Source organism: Coturnix japonica, chromosome 13 (assembly GCF_054131305.1).
Source record: "Coturnix japonica strain WE chromosome 13, WE-NBRP24, whole genome shotgun sequence".
In the NCBI taxonomy this organism is placed as follows: Eukaryota; Metazoa; Chordata; class Aves; order Galliformes; family Phasianidae; genus Coturnix; species Coturnix japonica.
The window spans coordinates 11,106,690-11,123,272 of record NC_140675.1 but is presented as its reverse complement, the minus strand read 5'-3'; the positions used below and the strand labels follow the sequence as shown (position 1 = coordinate 11,123,272).

At 38.6% G+C, this 16,583-nt stretch overlaps 1 protein-coding gene across 26 annotated transcripts in view; it reads left to right on the top strand.

Annotated features, from left to right (window-relative positions):
- Window positions 1–16,583, top strand: part of IQCE (IQ motif containing E) — a 26,396-nt gene extending 9,813 nt beyond the window's left edge. For 13 of the 26 annotated variants that reach the window (XM_015876796.3, XM_015876792.3, XM_085514654.1 and 10 more), the window contains 11 exons: window positions 1,170–1,327; window positions 1,788–1,843; window positions 2,123–2,331; window positions 2,734–2,838; window positions 3,686–3,788; window positions 5,788–5,883; window positions 6,700–6,723; window positions 7,661–7,774; window positions 8,840–8,970; window positions 9,662–9,777; window positions 13,079–16,583. In XM_015876796.3, coding sequence (XP_015732282.2) covers window positions 1,170–1,327; window positions 1,788–1,843; window positions 2,123–2,331; window positions 2,734–2,838; window positions 3,686–3,788; window positions 5,788–5,883; window positions 6,700–6,723; window positions 7,661–7,774; window positions 8,840–8,970; window positions 9,662–9,777; window positions 13,079–13,230 — 1,264 coding nt within the window. In that variant the 3' untranslated portion in view covers window positions 13,231–16,583. Of the gene's footprint in view, window positions 1–1,169; window positions 1,328–1,787; window positions 1,844–2,122; window positions 2,332–2,733; window positions 2,839–3,685; window positions 3,789–5,787; window positions 5,884–6,545; window positions 6,609–6,699; window positions 6,724–7,660; window positions 7,775–8,839; window positions 8,971–9,661; window positions 9,806–13,078 lie in introns of those variants that run through there. The other 13 variants (XM_085514659.1, XM_085514660.1, XR_014934065.1 and 10 more) reach the window with 12 other exon arrangements.

Genomic DNA, 16,583 nt, shown 5'->3' with positions numbered 1-16,583 from the left:
CCTCCTGTCTGGGACAGCTTTGTAAATAGTCATCTGTGATATCTAAACAGCTTTGTTTGTTTGTTTTTCCTGATTTCAGTTTCTTTCAATTTCCAAAATGTAAGTTAGGTTCATTTTTTTTTACTCTGATAGCAAAATTGTAGATCATCTTCCATTTTACCTTACAGTTATTTCAGTGATTAAGTTATGTAAGATTCCTTTACAGTAGCAAATTTTATTGTAGTTTTATTTGTCCAAAACTAGGTCCGTCCTTTGATTTCAGAAGTAAGTTTGCAAGAACTTATTCATTTAAGTGTTAAATGCTTCATTTAAGTATTAAGTGCTTCATTTCACTAGAAATCTGTTTTGCTAACAAGCTTTACAACTTTGTACATCTGGAAGCTGAGATTTCTTCCTCTTCTTATTAGAAGAATTAGAAAGGCAGAATCATTGTAACACTTGAAGTATTTTTAATGCAGAGCAGGTTTTCCCTATTCTAGTGCTTCTCATTTCCACACATCAATGTAAATAGCACTAAATCTGTTTCAAATATCTCACTGATTCAAATGTATCTTAAAGAAAGAAATACATTTCTCAGGAGTTTACTTTCACAGGATTGGAGTCTTTCACATTAGAGCAGCATTCACAGTTATTTCAAAATACATTTGTGTGAGGGATCTTTCTGTGTATAGCATGTTCTTCCAATCTCAAGCTGCTTTTACTGAATGGAAGAGAGCAATTTGGAGCACACAAGTTAGCTTTCTGTGTTGAAGGCTTTTTTCAGACAAGTCTCTGCATTGGCTGAAGTGTTTTTTGATCTGTGGATTAGATTACTGGTAAAGGCATTGTACACTTTGTTAAAAAAGAAGTAGAAAAGTAAGTAAAACTCAGACAAGCACTCCTGTCCATGCACTGAAGAAATGAGCATATGAGGTAATCAATGAACTTTCAAAGTTTAACTTCTTATGCTGATGTAAACTAAAGTCATTGTGAAAGTGTTGAGCAAAATTATCTTTATTGTGTTAGAGAAAAAAAATAAATCAACCTCTCTAATCAAAAATGCTGAGAAATGTTATCAGGGAGAAAGTGGAGACAATTAACCAGCTAGATAGAGAGACTTTTATTTCTTTTGATGCTGCTTTTTGTTCTCTGCTTTAAAGTTAACTTCCTGTTTTTGATCCTTTTTCAAGTGCAGAGGGCAGAGATACACAAAAACGACTGAAGGCGCTGAATGCTGCTGTCCTGAGGTTGTCCCGGAATATCAAGGAATTGCAACATGAGAATCGGTGTCTGAAAGAAGATCTAGATCACATATTGAGCTGTTCTCCTGCATCCAGTAAAACAAAAAGTAGGCACTGAAAAGTCGATAAATGTGGGGCTAGGGATGTAGGTACATTTGAAAGATGTTTGAGAGGGAGGGCAGGACCCTAGAGTGGCAGAAATAAGGGAGGTAAAACAAAAATAGAGATTTGGTTTGGCCAAACGTTGTAACAGATGTTTGTTAGAGGGGTCTATCTCTACATAGTAGGGATGCTGCTCCAGGATCCCTGAGAATTCTGGACTGCAATCACTTAAGGATTAAAATTTGCTGGCAAATTTTTCCAGTTGTTGAAAACTGAAAAATATCAGTGGCTTATATTGATTTTTGAGCTAACTGATGTGGGAAGTCACATCCATCGATGTGATTTTCATCTTTTGGTTGATGCCTCTTTACAGCTGAGTGATCTTAAAGCAATCCTTTTGTATGGGCGGAGAAATATTAATTCACCAGTATGGTTTCCTGCTTTAAGTTTTGTTATTGCATTTAGGTTATAGTGAATGGAGCAGACAGAGCCTTATGAAGCGGATTTTGGAACTAGAAAAGGTGAGCGTTAATGTTCATGTGGCCATCTTAAATGTCTCTAAACAGAAAATATAGTTACACTGGCTTGTGCTCGTGGCAGTTTGTATTCTGTCTCACACATGTGAACTGATGTTTATGCCCCCTTCCTCCCCTTTTCTTCTTTTCTCAGAGTTATTACATGTAGATGCATATTTTAGAAACAGTTTTCATTTCATCTTGTCTCGTGGCCTAAGTGAAAAATTTTTATGCTTAATTTTTCTCCTCTTTGTGTTTCCTTTTGTGTAAATTTGTCTTGCTCAGAAAGTAGGCGACATGGAGAACACCAGAGTGTTGTCAGCAGATTGTGAGTCAGCACAGTTACTTGGTGTGTCATCTTCACCATCTACAGACCCAAGTCATGCAGCCTCTCAACAGGTAGATCACCTTGAGGAATGCCATCGTCTCCGAGGGCTAGTGAAGAAACTGAAGAGTGATAGGAGTGCTCTTCAGAGTCTCCTACTTACTAAAGAGTAAGTGCATTAGTGTTCTTTTTGTTTTTTGTTTTCTTTTTTTTAGCATAAGTTTTGTTCTGGTTTGCCACTTTCTCCACTTAAACTTTCCTTCTGCTAGGGCATACGCTGTTTTCTTTCTTGTTAGCAATTGATGTGCAATTTAAGTTGCTCAGACTACTTTCATATGTCACTGTGTAAGGGCATGCTGGTTATTCTGTTCATGAGCAGTGATGTGCACAGCTGTGTATTGCTAATAGAGCACTTCGTTTCACTTCATTATTTAAAAGGGTAAATTAAATGTTTAGTTCCATTCCAAATTTAGGAAAACCCATTTTGTTTAGAAGTTTAAATAAAAAAATAATTACTTTATTGAAGTCTGAAAGTTGAAAGTATTGCTTAGATTTCCTTACACCTGTATAGGTTGGACATCAAGCAGTTACTTCAGGCCAAGGCTGAAGCAGAGCTGGAGCTGCAGAAGTACCAGAATAACAAGGAAGAAAGCGCTAAGGAAGAGCAGACTTTAAGGTATCATATCTTGTTTTAGTGAATCTTTAAAAGAAATAAGTAACACCAAGGAAAAAAGAACCAGCCAAAACCCATTAAAGAAAATACTCATTTGAAGTCACACAAAATTCATAGATCATATGGACTGCGGGAAGCTGGGAATTCATTTAGGCAAATCTTGGATGGATGGATGGATGGATGGATGGATGGATGGATGGATGGATGGATGGATGGATGGATGGATGGATGGAGTAAGTTATCAGGGGAGGAAATCTACAGTCTTTAGAGAAATACTGAGATATACAATAGGAAGAATTAGATTGTTTAAAAAAAAAAAAAAGAAAAAAAGCAAATGAAGCGAATGGAAAAAGAAAGCTGCCATTTTGTACTTGAGAAATTTTTAATTTAAAGAAAAAACTGTAGTATCTTTACCTTCTTAGTATCTTTACCGTATCTAGAAGCTTCTGCCTTTAGACCACTGCTAATATATTGGTAATAATCCTGTGCAAATGTAGGGGAGAGAAATAATGATTTCCTTATTTCTTTGTAAGCTGGGACTTGGTTACAGTTCATAGTTGTCAGTCATCATTTCAAATCTACTTGCATTATTAATAGCATCAATTGTACCATTCTAACCTTGGGCCATTTTCTTTATAATTTTAACCAAAGGCTTTGCTGTCGCAACTTGAGAATTGATTGTCAATGTTCTGTTACTGTGAGAGTATGTCTAATGGTTCCTAAGCACCGTTTCCCACTTTGACATTTAAAAAATCCAAAGTAACCCAATTTTATGAAATAGGTTCAGTATATTCAATGCAGGAACACAGCAAATGTCTAGCTATTAATACATTTGCCTTTCCAACCGCAGCGAGGAAATCCAGAGCCTTACACAGAAAGTAGGGAAATCACAGTCAAAATTGGAGGAAGAAGAGAGACAAATGACAGAAGATGCATTAGAGGAAGTTAATAAGGTACAGAGAAGTATTTTGTGGGTATTTTTCCTTTCATCTGATATCCTGTGAATTGATCAGATAGTCTAATTAGCTAAATTAGACTCTTCTGACAAAAGACACACACAGAAGGAAAGGGGGGGAGGGAGGAAGTGAGAAGAAAAACAGCCTTTGCCAATGATTTTATGCTGACTAGGTGATCTTTTAGGGCACCTGTGCTATCCAGTCAGAAAATACTATTTAGCTTTTCTGTTTGGATGGAAGCTGAGCCCTTTTTGTTTTGTTTTGTTTTGTTTTTTCATATGAAAGTTTACCAGATAATGAGCCCTAATTGTTATGAAAACAAAGTATTTTGTTGGTGGTTTTTAGTTCCACTGCTGCTGGGACATGATATTTAAGTAAAAATGGAAGAAAATGCCAATACAATGCAATAAGCACTTAACCCACTTTAACTGATGTGTTTCTAGAGTTAAAGTATTCATAGCGTCTCCATTCTGGATGCTTAGGTGTCTAATAACTGTGTGTGCAGCCATTTGTCCTGGACAGTCTTAAATAGACTTGTGTGCTCAATTTGTTTTATTCGTGAACTAGGAGTAAACTTGGTATCTCAGTAATCTTCCAGTCCTTTGCTGAATGTTCTTGTGATTGGTCTGTAGGGAGGAATGGGCACTGACAGAAGTGCTTTTGGATACAGGGAGGTCATGTTAATCTCATTCCACTAAAAACCATTTGACAAATATAACCAGAGATTCTGATCATTTGAACTTTAAAATTAAAGTACTTGAAAGTTACCTGAAATACAGGTAATACAAAAATATAAATAAAAATGTCCGTGAGCTTAAGAGGATGCTATTTTTGATATATAGTGCAGTTCTGTAGGAATCTAACTTAGATTTCTTGTTACAGGGTGATGGATGTTAAATGATGTTTTGAATACCAAATAACTTGAGTTTCTATTTAGAAACAGCCAATGAACAGTCTTTTCTTTCCTCTGCAGACTATGTATATTCTTGGCTGGTAACCATCTATTTATTGAAATGTTCCCATTATTTGTAATTATCACTAAGTTCCTACCAATTTTTCATTTTAATGGTAGGTTGTCACTTTTAATATAACATGATCCATTTGCTAAACGTAAGCCTTTAACTCAGCATTTCAAAGGTTATAAATAAATCCTTTTCAAGGAATCAAGCAGCTTTTTTCAGGGCCTATAAAATCTCTCATTCCTTTACTTGGGATTTTATACCAACAAAGTAGGTTAGTGTTTTAAAATTGCTGTTGTAACTTAAGTTAGGCAAGTCAGTCACATGATTGGTATAGGTTTGATATTTAGGGATCAAAAGGATCAGATGGCCAGAGGCTCAAGGTACAGCCACATCTCAGGAGAAATATCTGGAAGAAAATCTTGTTTTGTTCTGTTTCTTTGTCTTTTTCCTCTAATTAACTAATTTCTTTAAGACAGAAGAGTAGGGTTGTACTGATTTACACGAGCTCTCAGTCTTGCACGTGTCACATGATGGCCAACACATCAGTAAGGTTAAATACAATTTTGGGGTCCCACCTGCCAGAAGGAGACACAAGAGAGCTTCCAGGTTAATTAATATTTGTGTTCCTTGGAGAAGTATTGCAACATTAGGTACCCTGACATTTGTTCTCAGTCTGTCAATGATGTAATAATTGTTTCTTGTCAGCAAAGTTTCCATTGTCAGAGTCCGTACTGCTTTAGCAATGCATAGAAGCATAGAAGTATGTGTACATGAAAACCTTTCCATTCCCATGTTCAGCTAGCTGCTGAAACAGGGACAGGAACATGTTTTACAGTAACAGTCATCTAGATTATAGGTATGAACATGAGCAGTATTCAGCAGTATTTGCTCCTTACTTAGTCCTTTACACCCTATAGGAAGGCAGAACATATAAGGACTTTGGGTGTTGATTTTTCTGAGTCAGTTGTAACCTTTATCCTGTCACAGAATTCTAATTTGCATCAGTGTAATAAGTTAAAGATTCTCCTTCTCAGTGTTCACCAGTCTGCACTGTTAAAGATGAAGAAGATTGCAAGAAGGAACAAGCTGCCAGATGTATCCAGAGATGGTGGAGGTTGTACCAAAGCAAGGTGAGGGTCTCCAGCTGGGAAGCAGTGAGGTCATCCTCTGAATCTTAGTCTGATTTCAGAGTCTGTGTAGCCTGCTGCAGGGCTCTAGGAGCTGCAGCAGTGATTCCTTACCATCATCTTCTCTTGCACCACTCTTTTCAAGTCCTTCCTGATGCTGCTTTTGGCTTCCTAGAAGCTTGTTTCTGAGAAGTGGAGTTTCTATGTGGGGGAACCTGGGTGAGCAGATAAACTAAAGGAGCAGAAGCAGTGCTCCCTTAGTAACACTGCCACCTTGGATACTCTTCTTGTGGCTCCTTCCTGCTGCATGTAGTGTTAGCACTGGAGTGGAGGCCAAGCTAATAAACCTAATGTGCAGCTGATGTGTCCTGTCTTTCTAATGTGCCACATCAGAGAAGTCTCTTCTAGCAACTAATGCCTATAGCACCAAGGCAAGCTTTCATGAGAATTGTTATGGTCTTTTTTCTTCTTCCTGCATACTGTTGTGAAGAACAGACTTCTCAGTGCTTTGAGCCTGTGCTTAGGAAAGCTGCCTAACTTTCCATCTGAGGCTGCAAATGAATGACACAAGAGCTAAAGCTAGAGTAAGCGGTACTGAGTCCTGATATCATTGCACTTTTCCTTATTATCTCAACTGTTTGTTCTTTCTTTTTTCTTTTCCCCAGTAAGCTTTCAAACAACAGCGGAGTTTGTTAGGCAGTGAAAATAATGAAATGATAAAATATAAGGTGGGGTTAAATTCTTTTAAATGATTACGTTATTTATTATGTTAAACACTGAGATGTAACAATCTACAACTTAATGTATTTTCCATTTCAGAGGGAAGAAATTGCTCTGGGTGAGGTGAGTATGTTTAGGATACCCAACTAAACAGTCTAACTTGTATTAAAAGCATAACTCAATAGTATTTTTTTTATTAAAGAGTTTGTATTGTGATAAGATGTTGTTCAAAGACCATCCATGATCCACCTTGTGACATCCTGATAGTGTTTGATGTATCTTGTCAAAGTGTTCACCATTCAATCTCAAGTTTTCTCTATGTTTTTCATTTTCACTGTGATGAATCTTCAGAAGAATTTCAAGTAGGATTTTGAAGCCTTTCCTAAAGAGAAACATTGCTGAGTGTTCTTCAGAAACTGAGCTTGTTTGACAATTTTGTCACTTAATAAATGCTTTGCATACAGGATTTGATTAAACTTTTCTCAAATCACACAGCATAGCATCTTACACTTGTTTCTTACAGAGAATAAATCCTTCTTGCAGAGGTCAGAACAAATTCTAGTTATATGACACAAGCATGTGTTATATCTAGATTAGAATCTAGTAAAATATTTGAGCAGAGAGGAAAGACTGCTGCATTCAGCATAATCACTGCAGTGGTTTGCCAGGCTTTACTTGATTTCTGATCATACCAGAGCATCAGAGATCCTGCTGGCTAGCCAGAATCTAATAGGAGAGTGGGATAATATTTCTCTATGTGTGAAATATAGGTTAGCGCTGGCAGCTGGAATGTAATTGCATTTGATAGGATCAGTGATGAACAACTCTTAGTCTGAGTTTAAACCATGGGTTGTTTCATCCCTCACATGCTGGGTATTCTCTGGATTGTATCAGAATATCTGTGAAGTAGATGTGTGCATACAAAAATGTGAGGACACCACTGTCCATTGCAAAGGAAAAGCTATTTTGCATATGTGCCTCTATGCTTGGGACTCTTGTTTTAATTTACAGCTGCCACCTTTCAAGGGAGTTACCATTCCTTTTTTCTTCTCAATGCTAGGCAGTTGTTGTGCTTCAGGCAGCTTTCAGAGGACATCTGGCTCGGCAGAAGCTGCTACTGAGTAGTGGGCTGCACGATGCCCAATCCTACAACAGGAAAAGCCTTGGAAGAAAGGTAACTTTGGAAACAAATGGTTATCCAGATACACCATTATTTTCACTTTACTTTATACAGTAAAGTGAAAATATACTTCCACATTTAGTTCTCTGTGTCACCCAGTAGAGCAATCTTAATGCACTGGTTGGCAGCACCACTGTATTTCCAGAGAGATATCAAGTTCATTCCCTGGCATTCCTTTCTGACTTCTTTAGTCCACAGTTTTTCTTAGAAGTAAAGCTATAATTCCTCTGCGTTATAGAATGTAACTGTGTCCTCTTATTTTTTTTCCTGGTTCTTCTATCAGCCAGTAACATAATCTTTGTCATTAATTTTGAGTGTTATTGGGAACTCTAATTATACCGAAGTGTTCGTTGAATCGTTGTAATAGGCAAACCTTTGTCACTGAATTTCAGAAATAAGGATTTAGAAATCCTCTTTGATTGCCTTGAAAAGTAAAGGAATCTTCTTTGTGGTTTGTTCAACTAAAGACTTGCAGTTTCTTCAGTTGTGTTGAATTTTCTTCAGATAGCTCAATTCTGAGTGTGGAAAAAAAAAAATTCCTTACCGATCAAGCGTTTTTTTCCTGTTCTGTAAATCGTTTGCCAGCTTATGTGAACATCCTTTGCACCTTTAGCAGGCTAAAATTAATTTGTAATTCTCCATTCATGTTGTCCATCTGGTTGCACTTGACAGTTCTGAGCAAATAGGCCAGTTGTAGCAGGACTGAATAGATCTGCTTGCTGCAAGCAGAAGACATATCCATCATGAAGGCTGCATTACCTCTTTTGACTTCTAGATGGTTTCATGCCTGAGAGATAAATGAACTTTAGAACTCTATAAACATTATCTTGCAAATATCTAACATTTCATTAATTGAATATTGATACTTCAAAACTTGTAGGGTGATCAGGTTTGCATTCCTGCTGATTTTCTTATAGAACCTTTAAGGCTGCAGACCAAAAGATAGAAGTGTTTGCTCCACTGCTGTTTTCACAATCAGGAATAAAATTGACAAAGCTTCTGTCATGTTTCCATGCAATTTGTGAAAGGTCATTTCTCTTTGATCTGATTACTCTGCAGAACTCCTGTGTACCTCATGTGTCAAACTCCTTGAGCTCATCTTCTCTCTGCAAAGAGAAAGAGAAGAGTGTGACATTCATCCAGTCCGTTTTCAGGGCTCACTTAACACGTACGGTACTGCTTGAGGAAAGGTAAGTGATGAATAGATTTTTCTGCAGTACAGTAGAAAAATAGTTTTTATTACAGAGGAGGGGTAATTTTTTGTGTAGGATGTTAGTGTGTGTTCCTTGGCACAGAAGGAGAAAGAGAGTGTTGTTCAAATGCACACACAAGATGGCTTGCTCGTGGGTATGCAACTGAAGAGTTTCTTGTTGCAGTCTTCCTACGTCCTGCTGCATATTCTCTTCCATAGGGATGAGGGAAAGTAGAAGAAAATAATTACTCTTTAGGAAAAAAAAAAAAAAAGAAATATAGTTGCTATCAAACTCATTGCTGCTACGCTAGCTTAAAATTGAGTGGAGCCCTGACATGTAAAAGTTAAATGTCATGTGGAAGAAGAACAGGAAGGAGCCAGAATATGATCTCACATGCAGTCTACTCGGCTCAGGAAGAACTCAGTGATTTGCTTACTACGTAGATTTATGGTGGCTCTGACTTGAAAAAATGCTTCCTTTTTCTCCAGGGTTTACTGTACCAGAAGCCATTAGTGCTGACTGCTATGGTTACAGTGAGAGTTATTTATTGTCACCTCATGTGAGTGACTGTGCTCACTTCCCTAAGTGGTAAACTTTGATGCTAGTAATACAAGACACTGTCCAGTATGCATTCTGACAATAGATTGGTGTTCCTGTTCTGTACCTCATGCATTGTGTCTTTTTGCAGGCCCTCTGTGTCTGGCACAATGAGTGAGAAAACTGATTCTGCTGCCTACATTACAGAGAACAAACCAGTCTCAGCAGCACTCCAGAGAACTTCAACCAGCATGTCATCTCTTCCTGGTAATCACATTTCCCTCTGTGCTCAGAAGTATGTGGAGTTTGAGCAAATGTGTCCTTAATTTTACAGAGAACTCCTGCATGCGTGTACACATCCTTGCACTCTGTATGCATGTATCCATTTATATAAGCAAGTTCAGTCCCTCAAGTAAAGACTATAAGTTCTGCAAATGCCACTTCCAGCTTCTCTGTGGTACTTCACCTGCTTGCTGCCACTTCAAACTGGAAGGTCTCTCTGGGGTTAATGGTAATTATTGAAGGAGCATAATGTTCCCTTGTATTGTCTCACTACTCTTCAATCCTCCTCACCACTGTAGCTGTTGTATGGTGTTTTCCACAATGCTTTGGACCTGAAGCTGTAGACAAGTCAGTTGTGTCTATTTAGTCCTGTTTCTTCAGCAGTCTTCATTTGCTGCAGTAAGGAAGAAGTTGTGGATAATCTTTCCAGCTGGTACCACAGTGGTGCAAACTGGGAAAATGTCTTTTCTTTTTTCATGGCTGATCTACAATTTGGTTTCCTTCTTGAATTCTACTTGCTGCTTCTGAGAACACACAGCTAAAACCAAAGGTGCTTCTAAGAGGATGTTGGAAGTACTGAGTAAGAAAGGCAAAACAATGATGCAGAAAGAACAGCCTTAGACTTACAGCTTCAAACGAGTTAACAACAAACAGAAAAAGCTGGCACTATCCTGAACAGGAGATTTAATGGACCCCAGTTGGAGAAAAAAAGAGCAGCTTTGAAGGTGACCTGAGAAACATTGACTTATTTTTGTTGGTGAAAAGCTGACACTCCCTGCAGATGTTCTGAGAAACAGAGCATGGTTTAAGCAGCTCAGGCTGTTTCTCTAAGATATGAGATGGGGAATAATCCAGATTTGTTAGGGCTGTGAATACAAAGATTACCCTTCAGTGGAGGAGAACGTATATAAGAAACTTCATTGTTTACCATATTCAGAAGCACATTCAGCTACTTTTGAAGGGGTCAGTAATACTGAAGATGTTTTAGTTTTGAGTGATTTTAGTTATGCCTAGTGATAGTGTCCAGAAAAGAAACCCCACAGCCTCCAGTTTTGCTTGGCCTGTACTGCTCTAGCAACTTCAGGTTTACTAAAAGTCTGATGTCTGTCCTTCCTAGCTCATGACTGATGTGAAAATGTGCTCATGAAATTGGCTGTTGGAGTAATGCACTTCACTGGTCATTTTGTATTTTGGAAAGCAGAGGAGACACAAGGAGCTTGTTTAACAGCTGAGTGATTTAAAGCAATCAAATTCCTTTGGCTTTAAATCATGCAGCTGTTGAACAAGCTCTTGCTTCATTCGTTCCAAGGTCAAACTCGCGTTTTGTGACCTTTGAATCTTTCAAAGATCTGAAACTTTCTATGAAAATACACACAGCAATAAGTCATTTAATTTCACAAGCCTTTTGGTGCTATTCTGAGAGGAAAGGGAAAGATGAAAGTGTGTTTTAAAGAGGCTTATATATAAGTTAGAATAAATTACATTGTTTTCATCACGTTAGGCATCTCTGTTTTCTTTAGAGAAATAAAATCTACCACAAATGTTGCAGCATTCAGGGCTGCTTCGCTGTGTTTACCAGTGTGGATACTGCTTGAAGGTTTGTAGCAGTTTCTTTGCTTCCCATGAAGTGGAACAGATGATAACAATTCAGTCTATAATGTAGGTTTTTGTTTCTTTCTGTCAGGGGAGTGATAGGAAGGAAGAGAACGTTCTGAATATGCGTAGCAATCTTGAGTAAGCATTGCCCTCCACATATTACTTTGCCGTTCTGGATGCAACTGTTAACTTATCTGAAGTATTATTGAAGTCATAGTGAAATCACATATAGTTGTTTCTCTGCTGTGCTTGGCCATTCACAAGCACAAAGATATTGTTGTCATTTTGAAGTGTGTTCAGCTAAAGGTGAGGGCAATAAAATCTCGTTCTTCAAGAACAGGATATAATCACAAATGATTTGGTCAACATTAAGCCGTTTTATATATGATATCTGTTTGTTGGTGGAGTTGCATCTCCTAGTTACTGTGCTTGCTTCCAAAAGTTCTCTTTGCTTATCCCTATCGCCAGCACTCATAAATCTTTCTGAAAAAATTCTTATGTTCTTTGCTGACTGATACAGAGAGGAATTTCACTTAACTAGAAAGTCACGCATTTCTTTGCTTCTGTAGGTTGAGGTCAATGTAATGGCCTCCCGCATTCCTTGTTTCCATTCACAGGCTCTCTGTCTGTCACCCTTTCTCTATTTTGGGGCTGGTTGCAGTCCCCTTTTCTTTATTCCACATTCCAATTGCTGTGTAAGCCTCTTCCATACCAGCAGATTTCTTCATCAGGAACCTCTCATTTCACTGTGATAGCCATGGAACATCAGTTCTTCTCCCTAAGGAAGGTTCCCTGTATGCCCTCTGTTTTCTATTCCAGTGTCAAACTCTCAGTGCAAAGCCTATTACTTGTGTGTTTCCTTTTTCTACCACGAGTCATCTTGATTTGTTTTCTTTTTCTCTAGGTGATAGTCTTTTTTTTCAGAGAACCGATACTTGAAACAAAAATAAGTGGAGCTGAGAGCAGGATGTTGAGCTAGAAGATCTTAATGGCTGTCGTCATTAAGTTAATACATTTCTTACACAGGGCTTGGAATCTGCTGGTTCTGCTTGTCAGATGTAAAGGGCCTCATGTATCAGTTTTCTCTTTCTAGTTTTTACTGGAATCACTAGGGTTCTATCTGTTTATGCCTTGAACATTTCTTTAAATTACAATTGCTGATATGCGTAGAACCAATTGAACTTTAAGTAAGGTATAACAGCACGTGAAGATATGTGGTGGTTTATAGGTAGATGAATGAACAACATAATCACTGACAGCTTCTGTTATATTTCTCAGCCATTTCCCTTCTCTCTATTTATATCTGACTGTAGTTCTCATTGTGACCTTTCTGCTTAGCTTAAGCTTGCTTGGATCATTTTTTCCTTTTCTGACCATGTAATAAATATTAATCTTTATGACCTGGGATGGTTTCAGTATCACATTGCTTTACTTTGTGGTGTGTAACCGCTTGCAAAGATTTAAAGACAATAAGACAAATCATGCGTGGTCAGTGTGTCAACTTAATGCTTGGCATGCATGTTCTTTCATTAAAGCAGAACAGGAATAGTTACATGCAGGAAAAGATAAATGAGAGTTATTCATAACTACAGGTAATTCTGGAAACTTGATGGCTCAGAGAATATTACTCTTCCCACAAGGGCTTGTTTTTGTCACGGTTCTTTATTGATGCCCTTGTTTCCTTTTGCAGTTATTTCAGCCGGGTCTTGTGAGAAGGAACCACAGCCCACTATGTCTCTGTCTATGGATGAAGCTCACTCGGACGATTCAGATGATCTTGTAATTGTGTCTCCATCGTTGAGGATGAAGAAAACCTCCACCCACTTCTTTAATGGGCTCTGATCTTGAATTATTTGATTCACAAACAAAGGTATTTCCACCAAGGTGAAGCATATCAAAGATGAACAAATCGGGGGAGTATTAGCCTTCAGTTGTCTGCTTTTTTTCAGCTGTGGGTGAATACTTGTTTGATATGTCATCTCTGCAGATGTATATGGCTACAAGGTGCTGACTGTTGGTTACCCTTAGTCTTATGGTGCAAAGAGATTGGATTTTACAAGTGCTGCACCAAAACAGTTGATTTTGTGAGATGGAACTTGAAGTTGACAAATGTAAATGAAAGCAGCAAAGACTCGAGATATTTCATAGAATCATGGATTTGTTTGAGTTGGAAGGGAGCTTTAAAGGCCATCTAGTCCAACTGCCCTGTTAAGAACAGGGACGTCTACAGCTCCATGCTGTGCTGAGAGCACTTTGTGTCAAACAAAGTCATTCAAGTTGACTAAGGTACTTCTTTCAATTGGAAAGTGAAAACTGGCTTAGCCCCAATTTTCAGCCTGTGTATGCGAAGGGGAACAGCTTGTATTTGCTATGAGGTCCTCTCTGTTTAAAAATTGTGTTGTCACATTTTAATTTGCATTTGTCTACACTAAACATTTACAGGCTGTGCAGATGTTTTAGAGAATCACTTCTCGTAGTCCTGCTCTAGGCCTCCTGCATCTGCACGGTTTTCTTATTTATTGCTTTTTCCCATTGTGTTTGCTATAGTATGTATTGTACTACTTTGTATGTGATCATGTAAATGCGTCTATTTATATTTGTCAGAGAAAGGGTGCCATGGCAGGAGTGCCCTTGTGACCAGTTTTTCTGCTTACATATCCCAAATGCAAGTGGATAATGCACGCATTAGAGATGGCACTGGAAACATTTGGCGTAGAAGATATGGGGCTGTATGTCCTGTTTCAGCTTACATCACTGGATTGCCTAGAACCCCCACCTAGCTAGATTGCTCATGCACTGCACACTGAGGGGTTTTAAGTTAAATATTTCTTTGCTGTTGATCTCTCCTCTCAGCACTACCTTTGTGCATGTATGTGCTTGTGCACATTAGCAGTATATACTGCTATATATAAATACACCCTCAGTCCAGTCACAGGCAGGGAGAAGGGTCACAGCCATCTTCTGTCATTAGCTGTGAGGCTTATGCTGGAAGGCATGGCACTGTGCACTCTGTGCATGGGGATGGGTAAAGTGTCTCATGTAGCCTGAACCGAAGCAGGATAAGCAGTTGGCTTATAGATGTCAAGACAGCCCAGAAACAATAAGACCAATAGACAGTATCTTTACCAGACTTCATGAAGGGACCAGTGACATAATGGGCTGTGGAGAGCATGGTCAGAGGAATCTTTTTTGATCCTTTACACAAACAGTACCTCTTCCTGTCTGGAAGGAGGACCTTATATTCCAGGTTATCACTGCAACATCCTCCAAAGGCATTAATATGCATTTTGTTTTGCTTTGTAAATGGTGAACCAGGTAAATTACGTGATGTTTACTGGAAGGAGAATTTATTTTACAAACACACAGTGAAGTCTTTGCGGAGACCCTAATGGTTTCTTTGTCATCAAGGAGTAATAAAGTCTCCTGTAAACAGAAAGCACACTCTTAAATAGAAGATTTTTATCACCTTTTCCCTCTTCTTTTTTAAATTAAAAATCAGTCGCTGCTGTATTGCAGAATACTAATAACCCAGAGCTGTCTCAGCCCTCTGATTTCAATGAAGCGCTATCTGAGCTTATCATAGTTCATGCCAGTACTTGCAGCCAAAGAGGAAACTGGATGGCTGCAGCACAATGCAGCTGATTTCATTTAATCCCAGCAGTAGAAATGCTGTCTTTGCTGTTTCCAAAGGCAGTTTTGAGAGCTCTCCATACCCAAAGCAGACTGAAGAATGTCATTTGTACTCGAGTTGGGTAAATTTTTTCCTCCTGGTACTTCGAACACGTGACTGCTCTCTGCAGAAAGGTTGAAAAAAGGCATATAAAATAAAAGAATAAAAGGGATAAACTCCTCTTGGCAGAAGCCTGGACCTATTTCCCTCTATTGCTGAAAGTCATGCTATTAAAAAAAGAGAAGTCACTTTGTCATTTTGCTAAACAGAAGCAGATCTGTATTGAGTTTCTTATGTATAATGTTTCAAGTCTGTAACTGTGCCTGTCATGGATACCTCCAGAGAGGGAGTAACTAGAGCTGAGGACTGACACATTAAGGACAGAATAGGTAGTGTGTGTCAGGACCAAGTCTGATATAGAGTACTCACCTAACTGTTACCCTACAGGGAAACACTTGGACAGCTAATGTAATGAAGCTGACATTCAATTTATGGTGCCATAATAAAGAACCAATATGAAAGTCTCAGGAAACAGATACAGAGTAGAAAGATTTCTGTCTGAACTGAGCGTATGACCAGCAGCAATGCTGTCAATAACTGAATTCTGGGTAAAGGGAAGACAGTCCCTTTGTATGACCCAAAGTCACCAATGGAAGCGTGGAAAGGATCAAATGTCTTCTGGGGTGAATGAGCTTCATAAATGCAAGTCTGCTGTCTGATAGCCATAACAAATGTGATGCTTCCTTTGAGCACGCTTCAAACTCATAACTCTGAAAGATAACAACACGGTCACAGCATATGAATGTTTGGTATGTGCTAGAGAGAGAAACCTCCACAGTGTGAATGGCCTGGAGATCTGGGAAGAGGCGTGAAGCAGTAAAGGAAGAAAACATGAATGTTGGATGAAATGGCATTTTTCCCATCCTCAACTCAGCAGGGAGCTGAGGACAGCAAACATCTGTGTGCCTCAAACCTCTCAACACAGGGTCAGTGCAGACATTTCGTGTCTGAAAAACATTCTCTGCCAAGATCACTGAGAACCTCGCAGGGGCATCAAGGTCCTGAATTCAAGTCAAACTCCTCTGTAACCTCCCGAATAGCACACTTTCCATTCTGATGATACACAAGTTCTACGTGGGATAACGTCGCCTACTTGAAACCCTTTGTAGTTTGCTGTGCTCTTTGCAGGTAGTGATCGTGTGTGAATGTAGAGATCTTTCACATGATTTGATCTCTTCCTGTCCTTAAGTGCCTCTGCCTGCACATATTTTACTGAGGCATCGCAACCTGAAAGATGTGATATTTCCGACATAGCTATGCAAATAATCTCTAGACAGGCAGCTTCTTATATAGGTGAAATGGAAAGTTATTCATCTTGGCATATCAGAAAGCCATCATTTGTACGATTGTTTTAATAATCAGAACTGTGCAAGTTATCTTGAGATCTTTTTAAAAGCTCCAACAGTTGCGGTGTGTTTCCTCCTGACTGTTGAACTTTCCAATAAAGCCTGAGTTTGTAAATGAA